The sequence below is a fragment of the Delphinapterus leucas genome, chromosome 12 (assembly GCF_059928025.1).
Source record: "Delphinapterus leucas isolate spDelLeu-1000000601 "Yukka" chromosome 12, BTC_Dleu_Yukka2, whole genome shotgun sequence".
NCBI lineage: Eukaryota > Metazoa > Chordata > Mammalia > Artiodactyla > Monodontidae > Delphinapterus > Delphinapterus leucas.
The window spans coordinates 71,573,526-71,588,411 of record NC_143140.1 but is presented as its reverse complement, the minus strand read 5'-3'; the positions used below and the strand labels follow the sequence as shown (position 1 = coordinate 71,588,411).

Here is a 14,886-nt window from a genome sequence, read left to right as displayed (position 1 = left end):
CCCGCTTCCTCCTCCCTCTCCAATCGGGAGGGAGGGAAGGAGCCGCCGGCTCTTTCCTGCCTCCCTGCAAACTTCAGCGGGACTCGCGTCTCCACTCGCTGCCTCGCCCGCCGCGCCCCCAGCCCGGGAGCTGCTCCTCGAACTTCCTTTGGCCGCGCGGCCCGGGAACCCTGGCGGCTGGAAGGGCGCCGCCGGGCGCCAGGCGGCCGCCGCTGGGACCCTCCGGAGCCCTTCCCCGCGGCTCCCCGGGCGGCCGCCGCTCCTCCTCCTCGCCGCCCGCCCGCCCGTCGGTCCGTCCCGCCCGCCCGCCTCTCCGCTCCCCGGCGGGTAGGAGCCTCCCGGCTGCCCCCTCGGCGCCCCGCCGCCGCCCGGACTTTTCTTTGTGTTGGATGCGGACTGGCGCCCCGCGCCGACGGGGGCCGGACTGAGTGCCGCGCTCGCCTGCGCCGCCCGGCCCGGCCATGCCCTTCCACCAGAGGACCGTGGAAACCGCGCGGCTGCGCCAGCCGGAGGCGGCCGGGGCGGCGGGCGCGCCGCTCTTCCGCTCGCTGGAGCAGGTCAGCTCGCACGCCCTGGTCTGCCTGCTGGAGCAACTCGCCGACCTGTCGCGCTGCGCCGGGGACATCTTCGGCGAGCTCGAGGGACAGGCGGCCGCCCTGGGCCGCCGCACCGCAGCGCTGTACCGCCGCCTCGACGCCCTGCACGCCGCCACCGCGCGCCTCGACCACCGCCGAGTGAAAATCCGTGAGTGGCAAGCGGCTCGGGGGAGGGGAACGAGGCGGGGAGGCGCCCAGCCTGCTGCTCCCTCCCGCCCCCTGGCGGCCCCGAGCCGGCTCTCGGGCATCCGCGCGGAACCCCGGAGCCCCGGCCCAGCGCGAGGGTCGGGCTCTCGAGTGGGGACGGCGGGACCCGAGACCCGGCGGCCGTGCAGGTGGCGGGCGCGTGTGGCACTCTCGGGTTCCGAAGGTTCCTGGCCGCCTCGAAGGAGTGGGCGCCCTGATGGAGTGTGAGAATTGGGCTGGCCCCGTCCCACTGTCCACTCCTTCCCTCTTGTTTGTCTGTGTGGGGGGCTGAGAGGAGCCCCGGGGGCGCTGTAGGCAGAGGAGGAGCCGAGGTCGTGGGAAAAGGGTCCGGGAAAGGTAGTCTGTTGCAGAAGCAGGGTACCACATAGGTATGGACTTAACGATGATTCTAGTCCTTGAGACTTCAGGAGGATCCGTTTGTGAAAATCTGAGGATCTCAGCGAGCGTTGGGGCTGCATTCACCTCTCTGACCGGTGCTCTTACCTAAGTACAAACAAAAGTCCGCTTTTAGTTCAGGGTTTTCTTTTTTGGTGCTAATTTTTGCCTCTTCCCGACCCCCGGCCCCTTCACTGACCCACCAGCTCTTTATAATTCAGGGAGCCTTGACCTTATAGTGAGACTCAGCATCCCATTCGTCTTTGTCTAACTTCCTGCAACTCTGAAAATCAAGTCTCTGTCCTGAGGTAGTGATCTCTCCAAGCATCTATTTCATTTCAGCAGCTTAACCAGCTCCAGTGAATGAAGTAACTGGAATTTCCTGTTGGCCCAAAGTAGAGAAACTTTCAGTGTGATGTTTATGTGGTTTCTCCCCTTTTGGTACATGGACTTGGTCATATTCCTCAGTGTAAAGAGTAAAGTGGAGATGGTTGATGAATTGCAGGGTGGGAGGGGAGGTGTTGGTGTAAAACACGCCTAGATTTCAGCAGCTCTGGATGAAATACTGTCTCTTAGAATCACTTCATATGCAATCTTGAATAGCTGGTTTACATTTTTTTTTTCATCCTTGCTAGAAAAGCTTAGCTATATTTTACCACTTTACAACTGGAACAGTTCAAGTTTTTAGTACTTTAATACTGGTGAGATTGTTTGCTGTAATACATCTTTCTCCAAGTTGTGAAGTTATGTGATGGTTTTACATTTTACAGTTCATCTCTCTGATATTGCTGTCAACACATCCTTATAAGTTGTGGGCTGTTCTCAACCAGGGAGAGTTCCCCCCATTCCTCCTCCACCAAAATAGAAAGTTAGAAAGGGGGGGGGGAGTCAAAATGGTCTCATAAAGTTGTTGGACATAACAAGAATATATCTACTTAATGTGAATACTGACCTCATGCATCAGGATATACTGTCTTAGTGGAATGTTACTGTCATCTCAGTAATCACTAGATGCTTCTATGCCTTTCCCGGGTAGAGGGTCTGTGTGTAGGTGAAGGAGAATTTCACCCTTGAAGAATGCTGTGATGAGGCAGATCTGACTGCTAGGTGAACTGATCTATTGTGGGAACTGAAAGACAAGAGAAAACTTCCTGGAGGTCAAGAACTCTTTCTTTTGCCAGTTTTGTTTTACATTTGAACGTATCACTTTTCTCTTCATACATATGCACCAATAGCTAAGGTTCATAGTCAAAATCCCCCAAATTCCCTGAATTAACTAAGGTTGTCCCAATTAGTGACCGAAGTAACTCACTTCAAAACTTTTCACAAGTTTCTTTGAATCTTTGGCTTTGATTTCATACTGCAAAACCTGGCTCATCCTTTTTTTTAATGATGGAGAAGGAAGGCTTTTATTGAATATAATTATGTCTGAGAGTAGAAGTACACATATAGAGAAGAAAGCTGAACTATAAAGACATGGTGTTTTTGTGGTTTTTCACCTTCACTCACTTAACTTTTTTATGTGCTAAGACGCATTGAAACACCATGCATTCATCTTATTTAGACTCTGTTAGGATTCTTTTTTTTTTTTAATGTCTTGTTCCTGTGTAAAAGCTACATTTTGAAGTCATTTTGGTCCCCTTTTAGGCAGGTCTAGAGAATAACATGTTACATTACAATGGACGTGTAGACTTTTAGACTTGAAACTGCCTGTAAAGGACATCTCTTTCATTAACTCTTAACAAGGGAGGAAATCGGGTCCAAGAGAGTTGAAGTGATTAGCCCCAGGTTAGGTGGTGGGCTAATGGCACAGCTGGGCCTGGAGCCCAGACCTGATTGACTCGCCTCCTGTCCCACTGCATATATCCTGCCCCTTTTAGGGTTATGTGGGAATGGGGAACAATTTAGATACATTCCATAAACAGTCCCAAGGATGACAATGACCATTTAATTTCATCCTTCTTGTCAGATAAACCTTGTAATGAGTCTCCCAAGGAGCAAGTAACAGAACTGAACAGTTTATCAGAAGCCAGAGTGCAGCAGCAGTGTATGTTTCACTGCCTGATGGGTCTCTGCTATAATCACGGGTGTGAGTGGAGCTGTTTAAAAAACGTATACACTTTTATCTTTCCAATACAGAAACAGCATTTTAGTCCTGTGGGCCAGCCCTGCCTCAATAATTCTGAGAAGTATTTAGTCAAGTTTGCCATTCCTCAAAATCTCATAGGTAATCATCCAAAATAATTTTTTTTGTTATAATGGGGGATAGCATACATCATTTTTTCCCTCCTGCTTATCCTTAAAGACTCCCCTAATGCTTCCCCCAACACCACCAGGTTGGAGGGAGGGTTCCCGTGGCACCCAGTATAGGCATCTGTTCGGTCCCTCCATCCCCACATTTACCAGTGTGGGCTGAAATCCTCTATTCATTTCTGCTCCCCTCTGCTAGGTAGCAAGCTCCTGAGGTCAAGGATGGCTGCATCTTTGTTTTTCCAAAGTTTAAAACAGTGCCTGGAATGCGACAGCTCAATCGATATTTGAACTGAACTAATATTTAGTTTCTTAGCGCTCAGTGTCAGGAAGAATAACTACAAAAACCTTTGGGAGGGGGCTTCCCTGGTGGCGCAGTGGTTGAGAGTCCGCCTGCCGATGTAGGGGACACAGGTTCGTGCCCCGGTCCGGGAGGATACCACATGCCGCGGAGCGGCTGGGCCCGTGAGCCATGGCCGCTGAGCCTGCGCGTCCGGAGCCTGTGCTCCGCAACGGGAGAGGCCCCAACAGTGGGAGGCCCGCGTACCGCAAAAAAAAAAAAAAAAAACTTTGGGAGGGACTGTTATACTGACTGCTGCAAGTCTGCATGAACAAGACAATTGCTTTATTTTATTTATTTTATTTATTTTTTTAAAGGGAACATTTTGTTCACTTATTTTTGGCTGCGTTGGGTCTTTGTTACTGCGCATGGGCTTTCTCTAGTTGCGGTGAGTGGGGGCTACTCTTTGTTGCAGTGTGCAGGCTTCTCATTGCGGTGGCTTCTCTAGGTGTGCAGGCTTCAGTAGTTGTGGCCCGCGGGCTCAGTAGTTGTGACACACGGGCTAAGTTGCTCCGCGGAATGTGGGATCTTCCCGGACCAGGGATCGAACCCATGTCCCCTGCATTGGCAGGCAGATTCTTAACCACTGTGCTACCAGGGAAGTCCCGAGAATTACTTTAAAAACAGATGAAAAAGTAAACTTTCTGCCTCTTTAAGGTTATGAGTATACTTCCATAAAAGTCAAATGTCGTTAATTCTGCTGACAAAATAAGTTCCCATTAAGAATAGTGACAGTGGCCAGAAATCTGGGTAGTTACATCTTGGCTCTGTAAATATTCGAAACAGACTTTTCTATACAGAAATCAGTAGACACTCAATCTAACAGCCCTGTATTATTTTTAAACCCTGAGTGATTTGTTTCTTTTTATAATTAATAATAACGTTATACTATGTAGCACTTTTATAACTGAAAGAATGTTTTTCAATTCTTGCGAGGTAGGAAGGCCAGGTTGTAGTATATCCGTTTAATGGACAAAGAAATGGAAGTTCTGGAATTAGTAAGAGGTATACATATACAGACATTGAGTCTTCTGATTTCTAGTCCCAAACTTCACCTTAACAGTGCTTCCTGGGTGAATACGAAATGTAATTGTCGAAACAGATTTGGAGAAAAGATGATTTGCTGGCTTTTTTCCCTTATAGCTCCAGAAAAGCAGATTTTTCACCCCCTTAGATTCCAGAAGTGTTCTAAGTTCAGAGAGGTTTGTTGTGTTGCACGACTGTAGGGGCACCATTCACACCTTAGTGTATGTTAACTGTGCTTCCGTGGGGTTGGTGTGGCTCTCAGCATGTGCACCCATACGTGATGGCCTTGGTAGAATGTATACAATTTTTATAGGTGACATAAATGGCATTCAAGATAGCTTGCTGGCAGAAAGATCATATGGGCACTGTTTTTGCATAAACAAGGTATGGGTTTGTATTGTCTGTATTAGGCAGACACTATAGCCTAATACTTTCCAGGTGGTGCTTTAAGTGTCAAACTGCATTGTCCTACCTCACAATGAATGTTCTCCTGACCCAACCAGAGGGTTGGCTGGTCCTGATGTCAGGGTATCTTTGCTTTTTTCTCAGAATGAATCTTTCATGCAAGGTGCTTATCAGAGTTGGGAAGACAGTACAGACTTCACTGCACTCTTGAGAGCAGGTTGCGTGATTGTTCTTGTGCCTGCCTGCCTGCTGATGAATGTTTGTTATTTCTGGTGACATTGGCATAAGACTTGCTTTCATTGAAACATACCACATGCTGGGGAGGATGTTGGCGTGGAAATGAGGCCTCCACCAACCTCTAATCCCTGGATGGTCCCTAAATGTATTACTAGAAACTGACAGCTGAGCGGCCAGATTGCACCTCAGGTTCAGGAGGCCGCAGGAGATGAAGCAGTGTTTCCCATACTTGCCTGACCTTAGGAACTGCCTGGAACTCTCGTTTAAGTTACGGATTCCCAGATTCTTCCAAAGCTTTGTCGAGCCGGAGTCTCCAGTAGGCTTAACAAGTGCCCTTGTGTTCTTAGAGGACTTGGAGGCGTGCTGAAATAGACAGGAAAAGCTCATGGGGTTGAGAATTGTTAGACGTGAGTCTGGCGTCACCTCTGCCATTTTCTAATGCAGATCTGGAGTAACTTATTCAAGACCTCCTTTCCTTGTCTGTAAAATAGAGACTTTGTCTAAAATAACCTCTATGGGCCTTTCCAATTTTGGCATTTTGAGATGCTAATGAGGGGTTACTATTTGGTAATAGTAGTATCTCAGATGACCTTGTAAATACAACTTTGATCAGTAATCTCTCTCTGATTCTTATCGTTAGGCATCTAAAAAAGTGTTTGTGTCTAAAATAAATTCTTTATGACCATACGGACTCCTTTAACTCATATTTTACCCACGTGGAGTGCATGGAGCTTCACATCTTGAGGGGTTAGTCATTTTCCAAACACATCAGGTAGGTACTTGTTTCAAATTTGCGTGTATCCTGCCCACAGCCCATTCATAGCTTCCTCTTCATCTTTGAAAAGTGATAACATCATTTTGGAAAGAGAACTGTTTAAATGCATTTGCCATATGTTAGATTTCTTAAAAAGAGTTATTTTTGAAAAAAATTATGAGCATATATTGTTTAAGCCGAAACATCAATCTACTTTTCGACTCCTGGGTACTGAAACTATAATTACTTGGTTTAAAAAGCTACCTAGGGTTTCCCTGGTGGCGCAGTGGTTGAGAGTCCGCCTGCCGATGCAGGGGACACGGGTTTGTGCCCCGGTCTGGGAGGATCCCACATGCCGCGGAGCGGCTGGGCCCGTGAGCCATGGCCGCTGAGCCTGTGCGTCCGGAGCCTGTGCTCCGCAACGGGAGAGGCCACACAGTGAGAGGCCCACATAGCGCGGAAAAAAAAAAAGCTATCTACATTTAGGTTGAAATGATTTATTTAGCAACTACCTAGTTTTCTGCTATATGAGAGAAAGAGCCAGTATTAAAATTTCATCTGTATGTATTGTGTTAGGATTGGGACTGGCAAATGAAAAAACTTACATAATAGGAGAGAGATCTTTGAGAGTCTTAATATTTTGGAAGAAAATTTAGAAACAGAGAAGAATAACGCAGTGTTTTCCTCTAGCTATCATTTTAATATGTTTTAAAAAATCACATTTTAAGTATAAAATAAAATGGTTTGCACCTAAGCACCTAGTAACTTATTTATTTAACTGTTTCTCCTCAAATTGGTTTATATCCTGGAATGAATTAATTTTGCAAGATTTGAAGTTCAAAATCAGCAGGATGGTGCTGGATGATGTTACGGTTGTGGTAGAGGATGTTACATTTGTGCTGCACGCCTTAGCAGCACTTTAGACAAATGTAACAAAAGAGATGGAGCATCTGTTTTTGAATGAGGGCTCTTCTGAGAAAAGGCCCTGGAGGTCCCAGCGTCAGTCCCTTTCCTTGTGAATTAAATGACATGTGTGTGAGAGCATTTAGCATCACTCCAACAAAAAAACGACATTAGTGGTATCAGTATCTAGGCAGCAGCACAATTCCAGTTTCTGGTATTGGGCTGTCTTTTCGGCAACTCTGTACTGCCTGATAGTGAGGACGGCTAATGTCAGAGCGCTTGCTATAGGCCAGGCACTTTACTATGCACACTAGCTCCAGGAAATGGGTACCATTATTATTTCTGTTTGACAGGTGATGCAGCTAAGCCACAAATAATTCGTTTGTCTACATTCGCAGCTTAGTAAGCAACAGAGCTGGGATTTGAACCCAGGCAGACCTGTGTCCAGAGCCTGTCCTAACCATTCTGTGGTACTGTCTCTCCTCAAGTCATGGTATTTTGTACTCAGACGAGGGAAGCTGATGCTAAGAGGATATGGCAGGAACCTGGCAAGTCTCTAGTGGGGGCGGACTGGGGGAAACTCTAAGTCTTTTGATCTTCTCCCTTTTCCTTCTTTTTTGGTTTTGAAACCTCTCAAACTGTTAGCATATAGCCAAGAAATGTGAGACATGCCTCTGAAGTACTTAGCACAGTGCTTGGCACACAGCTAATGTGTATTTAGCCTTTGCTGTTGTTTTGATGACAGTGAAGGCTGAGTTAGCATATGAGGGTACATGGATGTTCACATACTACTGCAGGTGGCCCAGTGCGTCTGAGGCCACTTACTGAAGCCTAGAAGATGAAGCTTTGGTCAGAGATAAACATACAGATACTTCTCATTTGAAAACCAGAGAGTTCTCCCCAGGATCTTAAAGTACATGTGGTTCCTGACAGGAAGCTGGGAAGGGTGGTGGTTTCTTTCTGCCTCCCAGGGGTCTGGCCTGTGGAGCTGGGGTTGGAGGAGCGAGCCTTTTCTCCCGGGGCCTCTATGAGGATGTCTGAGAGCCCTCTTCACCTCCATTTCCTCCTTTCTCCTTGTAGCAACTGCAGACCCAGCTCAGCTCCCACTGGGTGCTTAGCTCTAAGAGCGTCCCCTTTACCCCAGATGCCCAGGGAGCTGTCAGCACCTAAACCCTGCTCCTACCTGATTTCACGTCCCCACTCAGAACTTGAGGGGAGCTGCTCAGACCTCAGCTTTCCCTGGGCATCTTGGGACACAGAGCAGTTGTTAGCACTATTTCATTCAGCTCGTGTTTCCCACACTTTCTGAGTTATCAGAAATGCACCTGGGCTCTGTTTAAAAACAAATTCCCAGAGATTCTGGAGACTCTGAGTCAGCAAGTCTGGGGTGAGGCCAGGAACATGCCTGGCTGACAAGTACCCCCAGGTGATTCTGATTAACCGAGTTTTTGGAAACACCAGTCTGTGTTACGTGTTAGGAATCTGGTCCATTGAAGATGGCGGGCTAGTCCTCCATTCATGAAGTGTATTTGGGGTTATTCTGCTAGTGCTGAGTTGTGAGGGGTACAAGAGGAACAGGGTCCTCCTTCAGGTACTTTACCGTATGGTGTCAATGATTCAATATGTAAGTAAATATTAAGGAATTAACCATTATTGACGACATTATTTCCTCCCTTCTGGAATAAGATTTTTTTTTCCCCCTGTGGGATGGTGGGAATTTTCTTCCATTAGTATTCTTTTATTTTCACTTATTCTTCTGATTTGTTTCACAAGAAATTACCCACCCACACCCCCAGAGGAAAGCAGTGTCTTGCTTGGGGAGAACAAACAACTGTTTCTGGTTATTCTGCAGGGAAATCCTCTCTTGTTCTTTTCCTCTACTTTTTACCCCTTCAGATTAAAAGCTGGTAAAGTACTGTGTGGAGAATTGTGCAGTAACTGGCTGATTAAAACGGCAGTAACACATGGTAGAATGAAATGGGGGCTTGCTACGTGGCTATATTAGACATCCGATGAAATGTTCTGCGGACTCAGAGAGCACCATGTATATAGCAAAGGAAATCGAGTTCAGTGGAGGCTATGCTGTGCACAGCCAACTCATGCCTGACTTACGTTGGCATCTGAGAACGACCGTTGAGGCGCTCTGCCATTTCCCCGCGGATGGTCTGGCTGCTGTGACCATCATCTAGGCAAGGGAGCCGCCTTCCCTCTCTCAAGATGTTCCAGCTGTACTTAGCTAGCTGGTGGCATGTCAGGGAGCTCCAGGTAGCCTGACTCTACAGCTGGGATTCTTTACTTCTGCATTATATGAGGGCTCAGGTTGGTGGAAAATCATGATGCATTCCAAATAATCTTAGCATAACTTTTCATTTCATTTGTTGAATAGGCAGTACAGTTACATTGTTGAAAAAATATATATACAAAGTTATGCATTGAAAAGTCTCACTCCTGCTTCTGTCCCCTTTCTGCCTTGTCCTCCTCCACTGCACTAGAATAACCACTTTATTAACTTCTCTGTATTCTTCCAGAATTTCTTCATGCAAACATAAAAAGGTTAATTTATGTTATTTTCCTTTCGTTTGCTATCTATCGATATATAATTTCTGGATTGTCCTATTGCCTTTCTTTATTTGTATATGTGATCCAAAGTGATTATTTTCATTATTTTTCTGTATGTCTTTTAAGCCGGTTTCTTTTTTATTTGTAAAATCGAAGTTAACTCTTTTTTTTTTTGTTGTCAGAGAATGCAGTTGATTTGGGAAACACAAGATTAATTAACCTTGAAATGGATTGTTAATCTAAGCACCTTCTTAAATGTTTTTTATTGCCAGTGCTTTGATTTAGATACATTTAAAATATGAGCTTCCCAAGAGATGATTAATCTTTTCCTGTATTAACAAAGGAAAAGGGAGGAGGGGCTTCTGTTAAATGTTTGTAAGAACCCAGTGTAAGTTGAGTTTATTTAAAAGTGGGCATTTTCTGCCTTTTACCTGGATATCCAGCATGCTGCATGTGAATTACTTCCTGATGTGGGAGGGGACTATTACTGATATAGGGCTGCATTTGAATTTTAGTGTGGAATGTTTTACTCTGAGATAGTGACTTCATTAGCTAAACAAATGCATATGATCTGGAGGTTTTCTTGGTATTTTTAACTTCACTGTCTTGGTTATATCTACCTTGAGTGCAGAGTGCACTGCGGAGTGACACTCATGGACATTTGAATGAAGCAACTATGGACATTTGAGTTACTTTTTTCCTGGTTGTCAGCCTGCTTAAGACCAAAGGTTGGTACTGAATTAGTACAGAAATGACTAACTTAAACATTATTCATGAGTGTAGACTCAGAAACTTAATCATTGAATTACACAGCCTACCGTGTAGTTTTGTGTAAATAAAAGTACATTAAAAAGCTTTCAGCCTTGCAAAGTATGTCATCAAATAGTTCTGATTATAAAATTGTAATGTATATTCATCATATATTTCAAACCTGTAAAGTACAGAGACTATAAAGAAGAAAAAAGTATTACAACCTAGGGAGTGTCCATTTCCTCTTTTTTTTTTCTGGTTAATAAATATGTATGGATCTATCTATAAGTATAGCAATAGATAGCATTTTTAACAGAACGGGGAACATCACTGTCGCTATATAATTTTTTGTCCTGATCCTTTAAAACCTAGCTTATATTGTGAGAATTTCCCCCAGGTCATTGACATCCAGAGGCTGTTTTAAATAGGAGAAGCATTGGGGTGCATCTCTCTGACAATCTCTTACTTTGCTTTGGCTCCCAAGTGAAGTCCTTATGATGTTCCCAGGGGTCTGTGTGTTCACACAAGAGTTATCAAGCAGACAGAATTTTTTTTTTTTGTTCTCCTGGTGCTTCCTAGGGTTAAGGGTGGCAGGGGATGAAGGTGTGTAATGGGTGGGAGAAATGTCTTTGAGTGCCATTAGTACATTTCACATAATCTAAATATATTGCTTGTAAATTGCCCAGTCCGTTTAATAATAAGTATTTAGGTTAACATTGATGGGATGACATTTGTAGGCTACTTACTGTGGGCCAGTTTCATTAATCCTCATAAAAACTGTGTAAGAGAGACATTACCACCCCCACTTTACTGAGGGGCACAGAGGTAAGGTAATTTGCCCAAGGTCACAGAACTGGTAAGTGGTAGAGACAAAATATGGTATAGGTGAGTTCTGTGTTTAAACATTTTTTAAATTTTAGTTAATTTTTGTGAACTTTTAAGTTCATTTTAATATTGAAAAATTTCTGAATATGCCTAGGGGTTGATAGGTATTTTCTATTTTATTCTGGTTATTTTTCATCATTTTGCCACTAGCCCAGTGGCATGACCCATGGAGGTGAATTAGCAGCCCATGTGACAGTGCTCTTGTGAATCTGTAGAGAATTAATAAAGTTTGGCTGGTTGTTTGAGCTGCGCTGATGAAAGGTGCTCTCGTCTCTAAATACAAAGTCTTTTTGTTAATGCGTCCCATCTTCTGGTCTCTTTTCTTTTGCCAGATATTCATGATCAGTGTCAGAAGAGAGGTGATATAGGAACAAATTCAATTTCAGGCTTTTTTTTTTTTTTTTTTTTTTTTTTTTGTGGAACGCGGGCCTCCCACTGTTGTGGCCTCTCCCGTTGCGGAGCACAGGCTCCGGATGCGCAGGCTCAGCGGCCATGGCTCACGGGCCCAGCCTCTACCACGGCATGTGGGATCTTCCCGGACCCGGGCACGAACTCGCGTCCCCTGCATCGGCAGGCAGACTCTCAACCGTTGCGCCACCAGGGAAGCCCCAGGCTTATTTTTATTTAGTGCTATGTTAAGTGGGCAAATTCTCTTCTTGCCTTTCCCTTCTCTCCCTAAGCCTGCTGTATTTAAATACTGTGACACTGTAACATGCTATCTCAAGCCTATACCTCAAGGAAATGGCTTAGTTTCCTTGTTAGTGACGGAGGAGGAGACTAGCTGGTTGATACTCCACTCTCTAGCACATTTACCTGTGTTAATGGAAAATACCTTTAACCGCGTGGTGCTTGCTGGTGGCGGCGGCCATGGAAATTGGGATCCATAACCATTAACTTAAATCAGCAGTTCTCAGAGTGTGATTCCTGGGCCAGGAGCATCGGCATATCCTGTGAACTTGCTCGAAATGCAAAATCTTGGCCTCCACCCCAGGCCTACTAAGTCAATCCATGTGGGTGGGCTCAGCAATGTGCTGCCAACAGCCCTCCAGGTGATTCTGTTGCTGGAGTTTGAGAACCACTGTCTGCAGTATCAGCCGGCCCGGGGCCAGAGGAGTGAATCTTAGAGACTGCGCTGTGCTTGGGGCAGTGACTGGGGCTGCAAAAGCTGAATCCCCAGAGGGCCCTTTACCAAGCTTGCGCCTCCGCCGGGGCAGTTCGGGTTTATGAACGCGCACTTCATTACCATACAATGGGAGTCTTGCCTTAAGAGTCTCGGAACCCTGCCAGTCTGTGCCTCAGAGGCACACGGGCTAGCTGGCCTTCGGCTCTTTGGAGATTAATAACCTGCCCCCTGGGCTTGCTCATCGTCCTCAGGGCTAAGGGCAGCCTCTCTGATTTCCCTTTTCCCAGGAACTTTAAACAGCATCTAGAGAGCAGGGAGGTGACTCACCACAATCGTAGGGCAGGGACACAGTTTCTAAACAAAATCTGAAGGGAGAGGATTATTCTTTCTAAATACTGATTACATAAAACCCCCATTTCGATATTTTAGTGAGTGCCTCCTAACGAAAAAACGTAACTAGGAAAACTTGAGGCAGACATGGGAAATTTTACTTGTGGATGGGACTTACATGTTTGAATAAATGTGAGAAAAATATACAAGCATAAACGTATTGAGTACTTGGTGTTCTGTTGCTGGTGGTGGAATCCTATTTTGCTTTACCCAATATAATTCAGCCTTTCCATTGATTATTTTCTTATTTACATAAGCTGTCCATAAATTAGCTGTTAGTACAGTATAATCCACTGTAATTTGGAGAGGTCAAAGATAATTGAAGCAGTTTGATAATGGCTGCAGAGCCTAGTAAAGAGACAGGCTGTGTGACCTTGAATAAATTACTTAACCTCTCTGTGCTGTGTTTTCTCCTTGGTAAAATGGGTATTGTGTTAGTGGTAGTTGTGTGGATAAAATGAGATATATAGAACAGTGCCTGGCCCATACAAACAAGAAATATTAGCTGATAGGTACTTTGGATTGGCCCTTACTATTTTTTTTTTTTTTTTGGCGGTACGCGGGCCTCTCGCTGTTGTGGAGCACAGGCTCCGGACGCGCAGGCTCAGAGGCCATGGCTCATAGGCCTAGCCGCTCCGCGGCATGTGGGATCTTCCCAGACCAGGGCACGAACCCGTGTCCCCTGCCTCGGCAGGCGGACTCTCAACCACTGCGCCACCAGGGAAGCCCCGCCCTTACTATTTTTAAAAAACTTTTAACTTCTTTTTTCTGAGTGTATTTCAAAATTGCAGTGTAAATAAAGTTAAGACTTTGGACTTAATTATTTGTTTGGACCCTAATAGTGTAAAGTTTCCTGATGAGTGTTCTGGTTAATTGTGTTCTGGTTGATTTAGTTTTCTCGATAGCTGATAATTAGGTTTGATAATTGGGTTGATTGTGGGACTTTAAGATCATTGTTTTGGATATCACGATAATTCAGTTCTGAAGGTCTAGAATATTGGATTAAATTTATTCAGCATGTTCTCTAAAAATAGTGTTTTTGATATGAGTTTTGATGTCATGAGTTTGATGATATGAGTTTTGATGTCATTTTCCTCTTTTCAAACTGGGATCAGATAAAATGAAGTTAGTTAGGGGTTTTGGTTTGTTGAGTTCCAATGAGTTGTTTTTATTACACACATAATCTCTAATTTAGAAACCTATCAAGTTACAAAAGTTAATTTGTAAGTTGTTTTGAACTTGTAATACATTTCCTCTTACAAACCGTGTTTCCAAAGCATGACCAGGCTCAGGACACAGGGCAACCCCCGAAAGCCTGTTCAACCTGAAATATAGATACCCAGACCTACAGTGCCACAGGGTCTAATCATCACGAGAATTTGCTGTGGGAAAATGGATTATAAATGGCAACCAGGATACAAGATCACATTCTTCTGTCCTCCGAACCCTTTCCCTAAGCTGTGTGACACTGGCTTCATCTATAGCATGAATGGTTTGAATCAGGCCTCCAAATTCCATTTTGGAGGGGAGGGAAGGTAGACTTTATGGTTTTGTGATAGCAGGATGTGTGAGTTATACAGCTTTGGAAGCAGAGGGTAGGGTGGCTTCCAGGGTGCATAGGTGTATGCGACTGAGCACGTTTTAGGTCTTGTGCTTGTTTAGCAGGATCTTGGCTGTGGGCACTCATTACAGTTGAGAGGTTCAGGCGGGGTCTGGGAAGGCGAAGCCACCAGCAGCCTTGCAGGTTCATGTGGGGCAATTGTTTAGCAGGATCTTGGCTGTGGGCACTCATTACAGTTGAGAGGTTCAGGCGGGGTCTGGGAAGGCGAAGCCACCAGCAGCCTTGCAGGTTCATGTGGGGCAATTGGCAACTATATGCAGAGCATTTCAAGCTGAGTGTTTGTAATAGGTAGCTGCTTATAGTGCCTCTTTTTCTAGGAGAGTTTAAATGGATGCGGGTCAGCAGTTTTATCAGTTTCAAAAACCCACTTATTATAATCCTTATTTTTTTGCTTTTACTTACCAGTTTTATATGAGCATGCATTTACATTTGATTTCTGTTCGAAGATTGTGTGTGTGTGTGTTT

At 45.1% G+C, this 14,886-nt stretch overlaps 1 protein-coding gene across 15 annotated transcripts in view; it reads left to right on the top strand.

Annotated features, from left to right (window-relative positions):
* The first annotated feature begins 362 nt into the window (after positions 1-362).
* Positions 363-14,886, top strand: part of NHSL1 (NHS like 1) — a 336,607-nt gene continuing 322,083 nt past the window's right edge. For all 15 annotated transcript variants that reach the window (XR_016395227.1, XR_016395228.1, XR_016395230.1 and 12 more), the window contains exon 1: positions 363-744. Coding sequence is in view for 6 of the 15 variants with exons in the window: in XM_089922049.1 (XP_089778175.1) it covers positions 462-744 (283 nt within the window). In the remaining 9 variants the exon portion in view is untranslated. The remainder of the gene's footprint in view (positions 745-14,886) is intronic.